Source organism: Chaetura pelagica, unplaced genomic scaffold, assembly GCF_000747805.2.
Source record: "Chaetura pelagica isolate M959 unplaced genomic scaffold, ChaPel_1.0 scaffold485, whole genome shotgun sequence".
Classification (NCBI taxonomy): domain Eukaryota; kingdom Metazoa; phylum Chordata; class Aves; order Apodiformes; family Apodidae; genus Chaetura; species Chaetura pelagica.
This window is the reverse complement of record NW_009953315.1, coordinates 257,228-272,562: the sequence shown is the minus strand read 5'-3', so window position 1 is coordinate 272,562 and position 15,335 is coordinate 257,228. Positions and strand designations below refer to the sequence as shown.

General features: G+C 40.7%; 1 protein-coding gene across 1 annotated transcript in view; it reads left to right on the top strand.

Moving 5' to 3' along the window:
* The window catches only part of PDE1C (phosphodiesterase 1C, calmodulin-dependent 70kDa), a gene marked incomplete at its 3' end in the record, with an annotated part of 292,309 nt that overhangs the window by 24,936 nt on the left and 252,038 nt on the right, over nt 1-15,335 (top strand). Inside the window, exon 2 of the mRNA XM_009998092.1 lies at nt 10,293-10,343. Coding sequence (XP_009996394.1) covers nt 10,293-10,343 — 51 coding nt within the window. The remainder of the gene's footprint in view (nt 1-10,292; nt 10,344-15,335) is intronic.

Below are 15,335 nucleotides of genomic sequence, written 5' to 3'. Positions count from 1 at the left end.
TGGTCAGAGAGCACCAGGTTGCTGCTGGGGAGGTTTCACCGGGCCAGGAGATGTGGGGGGTTTTTGCTGCCTGATTCATGTCCTTTTAGTTTTTTCTTGGTATGAAAGCCCCATGAATTGTTGTGAAAGTATTAAGTATTGTCTCCCAATACGAAAAGCAGCAATTTCTTTCTTCATAGCTATTACCATGGTGGATGGGCCAGTTCTGTGAGTGTAACAAAATCCAGGAATGTGGATTATCTTAAAAGCGTATGTCCCAGAATGCAAAACCCCAATTTTTTTGTATTTAGTTTTTGCTGAAGATAAATGCCCTCACAGACAATGTGAAAGACTTCTTTGATTTGGAGAAAAAAACATTATGAAACAGCATTCAAAGGGCTATGCAAATTATTTCTCACAGAGCTTGAGAATGTTTCTGCGTTGCCTCTGGTGGCCTTTCCTGGCATCTGGGATGCTGTTACCAACCATGAGCTCCAGGAAATCTACAGACATTTTGAAATCCTTCTCAGGAAAGTAGGAGTGAGGGCATTGAATTCCCAGATGTAAATATTCTTGAACTTCAGAGGAATTGAGCTCTGGACGCCCTCAGTGTGATGTCATCCCTTTCTTTAACGAGCTGACAACCCAACAAATAAACAAACCCTCATGTAGTGGCAGTGGAGGGTTGAAAACTAACTGTTCGCTGTCTTCTTGTGGAGCTCATTTCCTTCCTTCTGTATCATGAAATACAGAAAAATAGCCTCAAATCCTGACCTGAGTGCTCAGCAGCAATGCCACTCTTCCCTCTGAATAGTACATGCTCATTGATGCCCAGAAAATTGCAAATTAGTGGGACTGCAATAAACAAGCAGCAGTGATAAAGGTGGGTGTGACTTGTGCAGTAGAAAAGATGCTCCTTTTCTAGGTGAAGGAAAGCAAATTCTGCTTTCCTTGACTCCCACACAACCCCTTTGTTTTCAGTAGGCTTCCCACCAGTGCCTCTGCAAGCCTGTTCTTAGGTGCAACCTAAAGCAGAATTTTCTCTTCATTATTTCCACATCTCAGAGGCAATTCTGCTTCCACTGAACTGAGTGGAAATTCGTGAGTAAGGATAACATTTAGATTTGTCTCTTTGCTGCAGTAGAGTTCATGCGTCTCTGCCCATTTTCAATAAATGTCAGCTTTGTGTTGTGTTTTTACTGAAGTGACATCTACTGAATTGGAGAAGACCCACAGGAGAAAAACTCATGGCAGAATTGTTGAATTATGGGCTTGGGAACAATAGATGTGCATGCTTATAGAGTACATCTCTTTGAATCTCTTAAAAGGATTTTTTCCTCTCATAACTTGAGTAGGATGCAAATATTTTTAGTCTGGTGGATTTGGTATTTTTAGCTTCACTTTTTGTTGTGTTGTGAAAAAAAACGAATGGTCTAATTTCTTATGTCCCACGGTGTTACCCACTGGTCCAAAATGTCTGAGGCTTTCATACCTATTGCATATCTCTACTAACACTGCTGTTCTTGATCTGGTTGAATGAGAGCTCCTACAGTGAAGAACGTTACTGACTTACCCATCTTCTCACTCTGGTTTTCTTCTGTTTCTCAGGCATGTTTTCTAGAGGCTGCATGTGAGGGAGAGAGATTACTGGAGTCCTTTCTTATTCCTAAAGGCATCTGAAAATTCTGTAAGGAGTCAGTTGCTGTAAAATGATCCTCTGAAGTTATTGCAGAAGTGTTTAAGATTTTGTAGAAACTCTTCTAAGGCTCAGGAAGGTACAATCCTTACGCTCAGTTTAACAAAAATCTCTGTAGCCTTGATTACATCTTTAATGTGACATTTGGGAATTACTGGTTCTCTGAAGCAGGGTGCCCTGCTGTTGAATTAGCCAGGCACAGCACAGGGCACTTGGTCTGGTCATGGTGAATATGTTCTTGGACCAGCATGGAGTGTTTGTTATTTCAAGGTTTTGCTTCAATGCCTGTGGCATTTTTGATCCAATGCTGCCAGCATTTTAAAACCATATGCTCTCCCCCCTCAATGTACCAGTCTAAGACTCTATAGAGCACAGGATTATTGCACTGTAAGATATTAATATAGTGGCAAAGCAAGTCTTCTCTGCCAGTTTCCTCCTACCACAATACCATTATTTCATAATGCCTGTACTAGAATGAAAATGTTAATAAAATCCACAGGAATATTTGCTAACTTCAGGTATTTTTTCACAGTGCTGATAACCCCTAATATCAAGGCAGATGTAATAATAATAACCTGTGTACTTCTGTGAGTCTGTGCTATGTTTAGTTTGTTAATGGACTGCAGAGTGATTTCTCATTATGATTCATGCATTCATAGAAAGAGAAAAAGTGGATGTGGAAATGACAGGAGAGACTGGGAGCTTAAGTTTATAAAAAATCATAGCATTTGACAGTTGATCCAGTCTTAGTGGAAACTCTTTGGGAGCAGTGCTAAGCAATGGATCTCAGTGAATGGTCAGAGTAAGGTGAGAGAAGGAACTATGGCTTTATTCAGATCTTCCCTCCAGTTGACTGAAGCAAGAGTGGATGAAAACCCTCTTACAAAGAAGCAGTTTTGAATGTCCCTCCAGAGTCTGATTTATTTTGCCTTTTTATTTATTCTAATGTATAGTCTTTAAAATATTTTCCCCTGGAAAATTATATTGATCTATGTATTTCTTATTGAAGTGTGTTAATATTAACTGTTACATAAAGAAGCTCTACTGTATCAGAAGTGCCAGACAAATATTATTACAGAGCTTTGTATATAAGTGGTGGTACAATTTAACTATGATTGATCAGACATCACAGCAGGTTATTCATATGAAAAGAATTGGTGCTGACTTGGAGTTGACAGCAGTTCTGCAAGCTCATTTTATGAAGCATAAGAGCATGGGTAAAACAAGTGTCTTAAAGGTGACAGTAGGTTGAAATTCAGTATGAGCCTTATATGCCATGTGAGGTTTCATAAATCAGACAACCAAGTAGATAGCTTCCTTGTTAACTGGTGTTCCTCTGGGATTAATTTAGGGACTAATGCCATTGCACAGCTGTGGCTGGGTTGTACATTTTCTTGAAAGACATTTTTTAATAGGAAGGTGAGTTTTCAACTTAATTTGTACAAGTCCTGCTCTCTTCTCAGAAAGACTCAGTTTTTCTTGTAAAATTAAAAGGTGCCAAAGCTGAAAGAGCCTTAGCTTTTGAATAAAAATCAGTACTTTCCATGGGAAACATCCATAGACTCTTTACAAATATTTTGTAGAGCACTTCACACATCCTTCTCAAAACTTTCTTTTTTTCTAAACAGCTCTATTGGCAGAGTAATCTCTTCAGCTGCCAAAACACCCTTTGGAAATCCAGTTGATAAACTGTTCTGCAACTTTCGACGAGGCATCTTCAATTTATCTTCCAGCAAATTCCAACAAATTGGGAAAAATCCCTTCTTTTTCTCTCTTTATGTTCTAAATCAGAATTCACCCAGGATGCATGACCAGCCCTTGGGTAGAGGAAACAGGTCTTGCTCGCATGGTCAGGGAACAGCCAATTGCTAGCTCTATTGGGGTCAGGAAGGAATTTTCTCCAGGGGCAGATTGGCCCTGGTTCCCCAGGGGTTTTTGCCTTCCTCTGCAGCACCAGGCACAGCCCCATGCCAGGCCTCCTCTGGGCCCTTTTGGCGAGGTGCCTGCTGCTCCTGCTCCATGAAGCTGGCCCTCGTGCCCCACATCTGGGGGGAGGAAGCTTTCTAGACCCGCAGGGTGGCCCCTGGGTCTTGCTTCTTGTCATTTGTAACGTTGAGCACAGCCCCTCGTCAGGGCTCCTCTGGGCCCTTTTAGCTCAATTCTTACCTGCTGCTCTTGCAGATGACTTAGTGATCACCTAGTCCAACTGCCTGACCACTTCAGGGCTGACCAAAAGTTAACACATGGTATTAGAGCATCGTCCGAATTCCTCATAAACAATGACAGGTATGGGGCATCAACCACCTCTCCAGGAAGCCTGTTTCAGGATTTGATCACCTTCTCTGTAAAATAATATTTCCTCATGCCAAGACAGAATGTCCTCTGACACAGTTTTGAACCACTCTTCTGTGAGTCACTTGAAATTTCTTTTCATTTAGACATCACCCTATTATCTAGAGCTATGAAATAGATAGTGACTTGGTGGTGTCACAGGGCTGTACAGGCAGCTGCCTGTATTCTGTGGCTTGGTGTTCTGTGTTTGAAGTCAAAGCCTGAAGTTGTGAGCTTGGTTCAGTATATGATTCTTCCTCAGGACTTGACCTGGTGACCCTAAAGGAAAATAAATAATTTCTGCTGGCTTGCAAAGGACTTGAAATCAGGGCTGTGACACTTAGTGTCCACTTGCACAAGGGGGCTACATTCAGAGTGATATTACTTGATGTGTAACCACATCATAATTGGTGACTATAAAGGGCTATATCTGAGTGAAACCCCAATATTTAAAAGTCACCTAAACTGAGCCAGACTAAGGCATGTGCAGTCCAGTGGTCTGTCTCAGTTGGTGTCCAGAATTGCAAGGTGATCAGCTTATTTTTTAGAGCTTTGTGATGGGGCACATGTCTCTTGGATTAGAAAATCAAGGCCAGAGTCAGATGTTTCCCATTCTTCTGCTGGGAAGATTTAAATTTTCCAGGCTCAAAAAGAGTGGAGAGAAAAGAAAACCAGTATCTCAAGGAAAGCACAAACTTAAGAAGCTTCTGCAGATTTTTGCTCTGATTTTCTCCCCATTTCAATCTGCCATAGGCAGGCTGGGGCAGCTGAACATCCTATGACAGCAATTGCTTTTGTAGTAATACAGAAAGTGGCACAAACACTTGATTTTTGTTCTGCATCCTCATTTTCAGATAGGGATGATTGCCTCTCAGCTATGCAGGAATGTACCTGGGTATTTGTACAGTGGAATTATGATTTTTAAAAGGGTAAGGAGTGCAGTGTGAGAGAGAGGCAAATGGGTTTGGCCTCATCCACTGATGGCCATACTTTGACTCAAGTGCTACAAGTTGAGGGGAACACGATGAGCAATGGAGGAGTGGATGAAGTTCAAAGATAGAGGATTGCTGGTGGACAAGGGTATGCCAGTCATGAGAATGTCTTGCTACCACATCTGATACTAATTTTGTGTCTCTGCTTACTATGCCATTTTTTGATGATATATGTTCTAATGAAAGTGAGTTGGAAGTCATGGTAGCCCACATGGGCATGGTTTATTACTTCCATCTATCTGTCTTAGATTCACTGCACAGAAATACACGACCTAAACCAAGCTTTCTAAATGTATAGTTATCCCTAGGAGAGAGATGTGAGTGGTTTTGTTACAGTGGACAATCTGTTAGAGCTACCAAAAGTATGACATCACAGCTTAATCTAGAAAATCAGCCTGGACATTTCCAGGTAAAAAAAAGAAATATAAAATAATCATATTCTAAAAGCCAAAAGTTAAGGTAGCTTCATCATCTTGCAGTGGGGAAGTGTGTTTTTTTTAATATATATATACACACACACATATATATGATTTTTTGTAATTTCCTGATTAAAAATAATTTTCAAGCTCTTAGCAAGCAATTATGGGTCCATCACACACTGTTGGTGGCTGAATCAGCCAGAGGCCTATGTATTATGTCCATAGCCAGGGAGACAGAGGGGCTGTGCTCTTCATACTCTGAAGGCTGGCATAGCAGATATTGAGAATGAGCACAGCCTGGAGTTCATGTGACCAGAGTAATTTGTTCTGTGAACTTAGAAAGCTGGAGAATAATCATTCTACAGAACACATGTTTATAGTTGAATAGATCCCAAAAGACTGTATCTTGGTTTTGAGGTTAAGAATATGTTTAATGTGGGCCTTGGTACAAGGAAGGTGGTTTTGGTGTGAGTAGTTGCTGACGTTTGCTCCTGTTTTCCTTCACCTCCAAAACCCAGCATCTGGGCCCCTGCAGTCTTTAGGTGCTAACAGGGTCAAAGTTTATGAGTTCAGTGTTTGGACCTGAACAGTCCACCTATCAAACCCATATCTCTCCAATTTAGAAAGAAGGATGTCATGAGGGACTATGTCAAAGGCCTTGCAAAAGTCCAGATAGATGACATCCACTGCTTTTCCCTTAGCCACAGATGTAGTAACTCCACTGTAGAAAGCTACTAGGTCGGTTAGGCAGGACTTGTCCTTAGTAGAGCCATGCTGGCTATTGCAAATCACCTCTCTGTCTTCTATGTGCCTTGTCAAAGCTTCTAGGATGATCTGTTCCATAATTTTACCAGACACTGAGGTGAGGCTGACAGGTCGGTAGTTCCCAGGGTTCTCTTTTCTACCCTCTTTGAAAATGGGTGTAATGTTTCCCTTTTTCCAGTCACCAGAAACTTCACCTGACTGCCATGTCTTGTCAAATATCATGGAGAGTCGCTTGGCAACTGTGTCAGCCAGTTCCCTCAGGACTCCAGGATGCATTTCATCAGGTCCCATGTTCAGGTTCCTCAGGTGATCCCGAACTTTGTCTTCACTTACAGTAGGAGGGACTTCCTTCCCCTGGTCTCCATCTTGAGGTCCTTCAGTTTGGGAGGCGTGAGGAGAGAGGTGTCCAGTGAAGACTGAGGCAAAAAAAGTCATTGGGAACCTCAGCTTCCTGCTCATCTGTTGTTGTTAGTTTGCCATCCTTGCTTATCAAGGTGGAGACACTTTCTTTAACCTTTAACTGAAGATTGTGTTTTCATGCCTTCCAGAAGTATTTTGAAACATAGCTCTTATAACAAATGTGTTATGTGATTTCTGGGTATGTCTAAGAGGCACATATTGTGCCTTTTCCATCTGTGTAATTGATTTTATTACTTAATTGTTGTAACCAATAAGAATCTAATGGTGTCCAGAGAGACAGTCAAGTCATCAAAAGGTTGCTGCCTGTTCTTGTAACTTTGTGTACCAATTTGTTTTATAGGCTTTGTTTATGCCACCTGTGCTATTGATGTTTACAGCATGAGCAGTTCAAATCATATTAAGTTGCTGGCATTTCCCACATGATACTGGGATTCAATACTCTAAAAACTTACTGGGTGACCGATTTATGAGGGGCCTGAATAATCTCTGGCTCAGTAATGTGTGCACTGGTAGCATGGTTCCTGTGCTTGCAATTTATGTAGCGCTGGATAAAACCTCTCAGAATTTGCCTCATTATAAGGCATTATGCCTTTCACCAAGATTTATTTGCATCCAGATCAGAATGGAAATTAATTTCAAATATGCATGGTTAGTATTAAAAAAAAATAAAATGAAAAAATGGTGGGATGAAAACTGAAGAAGGTCCCACTCACTTAGGAGAATGAAGTAAATATCTAATCTGAGGTGGAAATCAGCCTAGACTTCAGCATACAAGGGTAGAGTGTGGCTGGGGAAGAGTATCTGAAGAGATGGTGGTACAGGAAATCCTTGGAAATACCGGAAATCATCTTTTGTGTGGGTTATCACTAGCTCGCTCAGAGATTCAGCTTCTTTCTCCAGCTTCATTAATTCATACATGCTTTCTCCCAAAAGCATATTACTATTAATAAACTTGAATAAACACAGGTTGGAGAAGATTTCAGGCCATCTGGATGAAAAAGTCCTTTCTCATTTACATGTGTTACATACATAGGTCTGTTAGCTCTTTGCATCTCAAAAGACTCTTGTAAGACAACTGTAGGATATATATATATATATATGCACAGAATTTCCTCAGTAAAAACTGCATCAAGTAAAATCTAAGATTTTTTGGACAGAGCAAAAACAGAAATGCTCTTTGCCTCTGAATCCTTCCCCTTTTGATTGCAGGGCTAAAGAAATCTGAGATCTAACCTACACACACCTTGTCTGTCCCAGATAATTCCCAGTCAGCAGTTAGCTCACAAATACCAGGAATGTTGCTAGAAATTCAGATTCAGCATTCCTAGAGCTTTCTGTCCTGCTCCTTGCTTTGCTGCTCTACCTGCACCTTTGCTCTGTGCAGCTGTATGGCAGATGGAAGGACATTACTCTGTATATGATACCATCTGATGTTTGGAAAGCACTGGCAACCAAAACCAAACCTGTGCAGCCTAGAATTGAAAAATGCTTATTTTTAAGGGGGGGACACCTGTTGTGTTGGATACTGTGAGTCTAAGAGCTGAGCTGTCCAAACACAGATGCTGGGTGGAGTGGCTTGAAACTCGGTGGAACATTCAGCTGGAAGGTGCCACAAAGGTGAGACCTTGTGTGCACTTAAAACCCGTGGCGACCAGGGAGTGCCATCTGCCACTGGAGTGGGGGAAATACTCTAAAGTGCATAAGAGTACAGTTGAAAGGCCCTCAGCAGGCTCTTTCCTTCTAACAGTTCACTTGATGTTCCAGCTGAGATATCAGTGCATGTTATGGATTTGTCCAGGCTCTTCTGCAATGCAGATAGATACCTACAACCCCAGAATGGACCAGTTTGGCAGGCAGTCTCTCAGCCTACCCTGTGCTAGCCATCATCAGTAGACTTTATTTCTCTCTACAACTGTCTGAAAGATGGTAGTGGTGAGGTGGGGTCAGTCTTTTCTCCCTAGTAACAAGTGATAGGACAAGAGGAAATGGCCTCGAGTTGCACCAGGGGAGGTTTAGCTTGGATATTGGAAGCAACTTACTCATCAAAGGTGTTATCAAACACTGGAACAGGCTGTCCAGAGAGGTGGTTGAAACACCATCCCTGGAGGTGTTTAAAAGATGCGTAGATGTGGTGCTTATGGACATGGTTTAGCACTGGACTAAGTAGAGTCAGGCTAATGGTTGGACTAAATGGTCTTAAAGGTCTTTTCCAACCAAAACAATTCTATGATTCTGTGACCACTGAGTTGAAGACAAAATCTGTCTGCTTGACCTTTACATATGGGCTATAACAGTCGTTTCTGACCGGATTTTGGTCTCACTGGGTGCAAGTCTTTTGATCCCTGCTGCTTCTCCTTCACCGTGCCGTCGCCTCAAGCACAGCCAGATTTGGCTCTGAACCTGTGAACTGCTCTGGACTTGCCTTACTCTGTGTAGACGTTCTGGTGTCTCTGCACACAATGTCCAGCAAGGCCTTATTTGGTTGGGGTTTGTGCTGCAGGTGCCTGTCATGGACTCAAGCCACGGCAGGGAGTCTTGCAGGAGAGCTGAAGACCTCAGGGCCCCAGCGAGTTCCTCTGTCTGATCGAGGCACCAGTGTTTTAAGGGCACCATCTACTGGCTAATGGTGGCAAAAGGAGGCAGAGAATTGTTAGAAGGTCCCTCTGTTCACTGCAATGAATCCTGGAGCCACTTTCATCAACAGGTCAAGATGGGGAGGCGAGTAGGTCTGGTCGTATTTTGCATCCTTTTCTAGGTTTTCTTAGCTTGGTTGATCTTGTCTCTAGAAAACAGCATTTTTAAAGAAAGCAAAGAATTGGCAAGGTCTCTGTGTGCACTTCTAACACGCTCTTGTCCTTATGTGCCCATCAATGCTGTTCCTCATAATTATTCTAGCTACACAGAACAAAAAGTCAGGGTGATAATTCCTTTCCTTCAGGTGTTCCTCTTTCTTCAGGTGTAGTTTAATATTGTGACAACCCCAAAGAGTCGTTTATGCTCTTGACTAAGTGACCCGCCTGGGTCACAGAAATGTTGAGAGCTATGCCAGTATGAATCTGAGGCAGAAAAAGAAGGATTTGTATGTGGTTGTTTTTATCCTAGGTGTTACCTATATATGCAGTTTTAAATGTCAGAGGCTTAATCTGACCCAGGCACAGATCCTTAAATTTAATTTAATTTTCTCTTAAATGATCCCCTGGGCTTCCAAAATTGCTAGTGCATTTCCTTATATAGGTGGAATAATCTCACTTAATTCTTACTGTACTCAGTAACATAAAAGACAAAAATGACATTTTATTTAAGACCTAAAAACCAGCCCAATATAAAATAGAATGTGTAAGGATGACTGGAATCATATCTTGCCAATTATTATTAGTGGCTAGTGCTTGACTGTTGGGCAATTATAAGATTCAATTATTATGTTGGCCAAGACAATGCTTGCAGGTGCCTGAGGTGTGCCTTCCTGACTCTGAAAGCCAAACTGAACTAGACAGAGAAGCATGCAAAGTAATATCTTTGGTGGCATTAAAAATAAATAAATAAATAATTATATGCCTGTGTGTGTATATCCAGATGCTGTTCGTGGGAACAGTCTTCTCTCCCTTATATGCACGAGAATTGCTATTATCATTACTCAATGTAACATTTTAATTTGAATGCTTTTTATTTGTCTCTGTTTTCTCCTTTCAGTTGCAAACGAGACAGGTGACAAAAATGCACGACCGCTTTCACGATTTGCCCGTAAGTAGCCCTTTTTGTTTTAACTGGTGAATTTCTATATCTACTATTAAAGTTAATTTAATGTACTAAACTGAGGAACCACAGTACTTAGTTGGAAAAGCCACTTACAGAAGTTCAGTCTTATTGAACAGAGTTGATGCAAATTTAAAAGAATGGAAGGCTTTGTGGCCTTATGTTTCTAACATAAAGCATGAAAGCTTATAACAAGTGTCACAAAGCCAGCTGAAGTTGACTACAGTGGCTACGAAGAGATTTGGGTCAAGCCTTCGAAATAGCATATGAGAAGTGAAATTAAACCTTACTCATAACTCCTCCATCACCTTTTGAACCACAGTACTTAGTTGGAAAAGCCACTTACAGAAGTTAAGTCTTATTGAACAGAGTTGATGCAAATTTAAAAGAATGGAAGGCTTTGTGGCCTTATGTTTCTAACATAAAGCATGAAAGCTTATGTGTCACAAAGCCAGCTGAAGTTGACTACGGTGGCTACAAAGAGATTTGGGTCAAGCCTTTGAAACAGCATATGAGAAGTGAAATTAAACCTTACTCATAACTCCTCCATCACCTTCTGCTTCACACAGCAGGGTTAGGAACTAAAGGTACATCTGGGGATTTGAAATAAGTGACCCAAACGTGAACAAATCAAGGGAATGCATCTGGTAATGTAGCACCAATTGGTTTGGCTTTGACCATACAAATTATTAAAAGTCATATGTGGCAAAATATGTAGGAATGGGGAAGAAGAGAGGAAATCCTCTTCATAATGCATGCAGTGTCATGGTAATTTGTGAGCATGTAACAGTGAAAAATCCCCTTTGCACCTTTAAAAGGGGGCATTCGCCATCATCATGGGTAGTAGTGCACGTCAAAACACCAAAAGAATTTACGTTTATGGTGCAGTATTTCACACAGTCACAGGATGGCACTCTGAGCATGTCGTACCTCATATAGGTAACCAAGGTGCATAATGCAGAAGGAACTGCTGTGGCTGTGAAACCTGTTGTGTGTAGTGACTTACAAGGGTGACAGAACAGATTGAACCAGACTGAGAGAAAATCGTACTGAATTTCTTTATTCCTGATTTAGGGTTTATTTTCCTTCATGTTGTAGAAAATAAAATTTAAAAAGGGGATTTATTCATCAGTCCTGGCTGGTTCAACTCTGAAAATGCATATGGCAAAGGAAATCACAGAAGAAAGAAATGTAAATGCAGGAAATGTAAATAAAGAATGTAAAAGAAATGTAAGAAATGTAAAAGTTCTTTACCATTCTGCTTTTAATCCATTATGGCTCCTGAATACTAGGTACAGTGCTGCAAGATTCAGCCCAAGTACTCTTTATTCCTGGCTATTTGGGTTATGAGGACTTCATGCTGAAATATTGCCTGACAAGTAGGTCAAACACAGTGTCATGACATTTGTCACTGAATTGGCATTTCAGTTCTCATTCTGACATTCAAAATAACTTGATTTTTGGTAAATGTGTACAGGGTGCAGGTCTGAGACCAAGGAACAAATAGGTTCCGTTCCTACTTTAATCGTGGCTCTCAACCAGGCACCCAAGCCTTATTTGCAGAGGTAGGGATGACTGGCATTACATGGAAGAGAACAGACTGTCAGATGGCTATCAGCTGAATGAAATCACAAGATAAGCCATTACAAGGCCTCGTTGTATCACCCAGTGATTCATGGGTTTAAGCATGGAGGTGAGATCAAGGCCTCAGTAACAGCAATGAAATGCAATGCAGAGAGGAACACTTATATAAACCTTGTTGGGAAATAGTCACAGAGGCATAATATAGGGATGAAGGGAGATCACTGAAAATGTAAACCAGACCTTCACTGTCTGAAGTTAAATTTAGTGACCTGGGAGTCAGATTGATCATTTTATGACCTAGCAAGCTTCTCATAGGGTATAATTAATGATGACTGTGTGGTCATGAGCAGAATAAGATGACAACTCTGAGGGAAAGGGAAGGAAAATTAGAATGAGAACTATGCTGTGGAAAGGAGGGAAGTATCTGAAGCATACGCTGTGCTAATGTGAGTTAAATGGAAGATGCTCAAATTTATACTGACAGTACGGTAACCTACTCTACCCTGCCATGTTACATTGAACAAACAGTGGAGTACAGATCAAACATTCAAAAATATCTTGACTGAATGGCAGAAAAAGCTGCAGCATTTGAGGACAAAGATTCAAGCAATAACTGAAGTAGCAGAGCATTACTTTTGTTATCCTGGTTTCTGAGTCACAGACTGAGTATCTTCCTGGATCGTGCCTTTCACATTCACTTAAATGATTAATTCAAAAGCAATTATTAACTTCTTCACAACAGAGAACAGGATTTCCATTGCTCTGGAACAGCTGCCCATTTGAGGTCAACCTAGTAAAACCTTCAGAGATTTCAGTGGAATTGAAATCTTGCTGGTCTCTTGTTGAACACCTAAAAACCACACCCATTTTTGCTAACCTTACTTACCTGATCTACCTTTTTGTGCATGAAATCAAACACAAGATAACCTACTGAAACCCAAATGAGTCTTATCCATCCTGACTGTTGTCTGAAGGTCTCTGGAGTATGTAGCTCTTTCCTCTGTATTTCAGGAACAAGAAGAGGGAAAGGCTGCTAGTGTTGCTTGAAGTTGGGAATCGTAGTTGTGTGGTTATCAGTGGTTATCCAGGTAGCTAGACTTGCAGTGTAGCATTTTCAGGCTATATTAAAGTATTTGAACACCTACTCACAGATTCTTTAAGCAAGAGTTCTGCTTTTTAAAATATAACACTGAAATCTATTTTGCTTTTGCCTCTAGCTCAGCTATAAAAATCTTTGATGGGGTAAAATAAAATGAGGGAGAAGTCTTTTTACAAATGTTTACGCTTACTCACAAGGATTTGAAATTAAAATTAAGTATTATTAATTCCAATGCTAGAGCTATCAAATCTCTTGCACTGTTAAGTGTCAAATTCTGTTCCATTTAGGAGACTGAATGTAAGAGCTTACTACTGTCTTTAGGAGCAATTAATGTGCCTGTTATCTGACTGTTATCTTGCTACAAGTACCACCGTGCCATCAGTCTTTGTGAGGATTTAAATTCATCAGGATTTCAGGTAGCTGGAAGCTCCTGGCTGATGCCTGTTGGGGCAGACCAGATGACCAAAGCAATCATTTACCAAATACCCTTCACCTGAATATAGCTGCAGGTAGGCTGAACACTGGTTAGGACAGGTGGGCATGGCATTTAATTGCTCCAGCGAGGCAGGTTAATTTGTGTCAGCTGGCTGATTTCCCACTGTTGATCTTCAGAAGAGCCAAGTAGATCTAGGTCTACAGATCTAATGAGAGGGGGAAGCTGCATGGGATGGATATCCACACTGGAGGAAAAAGGTATGGGTGTATGTACAGGGAAAGAAATGTCTATGTTGAAACAAATGGTTGCTTTTCTTGCACTGTTTTTATTTAAAGAAAAAAACCCAACATGTTGATTTGAGTGATGATATGTTTTTTAGTGGCTATTAGTTTGCCTGTTGTTGCTGGTCTTTGGTGGTAGTGCAAAGTACAAGCTCCTTATTGTATCTAGTAACTACAGAATATAAAATGTCTTTTTTTCTGCACTGTGGAGTTGTCCTGTGCCTGACAAGCTGGAGGGTTCACGGAATGAGAGGCCAGAGCAGAGGAATTAAGGAGAAGGTGGTGGTTTGGGAAGCTCAGCAGATTCCTTGGAGTAGTTGCAGGGGAAAACCTCAAAATTAAAAAAGTGGCTTTAGAGAGTGTCTCTTCCCCAAAAGATGACTTTAATAGTGCACAGCAACTTTCTGACTGCAAGTGTTGGTGTCCTGCTCTCCTGTCTTAGTGTGCAGCATGTATGAGTGGAGGACAACTGATTTTTCTTTCTTGACAGGTAGATTCCCTGCTCAAACTATGCTGAGTATGCCATACTTTTGCAAAAAAAATAAATAAATTGTTTTCTCAATGTATTATAGGGAACCACAATATTTTTCACTGTATCACAGGCAGCCTGTATGATCAGCTGATTTAAAGCTCTTACATCCTTTGTATTCCCATTACAGAATGGGAAAACAAATGGTTACTTATTCAAGTAAAACTAAGAAGTTTTTGGGAAATCTGAGTGGTGATCTAAAGAACAGAAACAGTGGTATTGCCATAACATTGCAGGTCCTTGAATGATAAAGGCCTATGGATGTTATTTCTGCAGCTGTTGTGTAGATGTTACTTTGGACTACCTGGTGTGAGGAATAATTTTTCTGCCTATTGCAGGACAGAACTCAGCACAGGGCATCAAATATATCTGTAAAGCTTTCCTATACGGTTTCCTCTTATGTACTTAATGTACTGCAACAAGAAGTCAACCTTAATCCATATGTTTTAGGTCTGCTATATGTTTCTTAATTGTCTCTGCTGGAGACAGAGTCTGAACACTGGGAAAATATTTGAAAATTTTACCTGTGCAGTCTCTTATAAAAAATCAGTTGCTGACTTTAGAAATACTAAATGTTTCAGTTTTTTGTTTTTTTTTCACATATTGATGAAAAAGCCCAGGGAGAATGATTACCAAAAGAGTTGGTGCACCTTACTACTTTGGAATCCAATAGGATTAATGCTTGTTGCATTCCCTCTATTGTGGGAAGTCTCTTAACTGAAGTAATGTTTCAGTATTTAACTGCTCTTGGGATCTGCTAACTGACCCATGTATATTCTGTAATAATTGGAAGTTAGAATGTGACACAGGTGTTCAGTATGGTGGTATCACTGGGAATTTCAGAAGTACCTAATTTATTCAGAAGCCATTTGGAAAATTTTGAAAGTCTGAAACAGATGCTTAAATTTTATGAAATGTATGTCGCTTATTCTTTGCTCCAAAAGCTGGGAGGGTATCTGACTGAAGGTTGCTAGTTGTACTTTGTGAGTGAAACTAGACTTACAGATGGGGATGGGTTCTCTGAATGACATGCACAAGGCACCTGGTGACA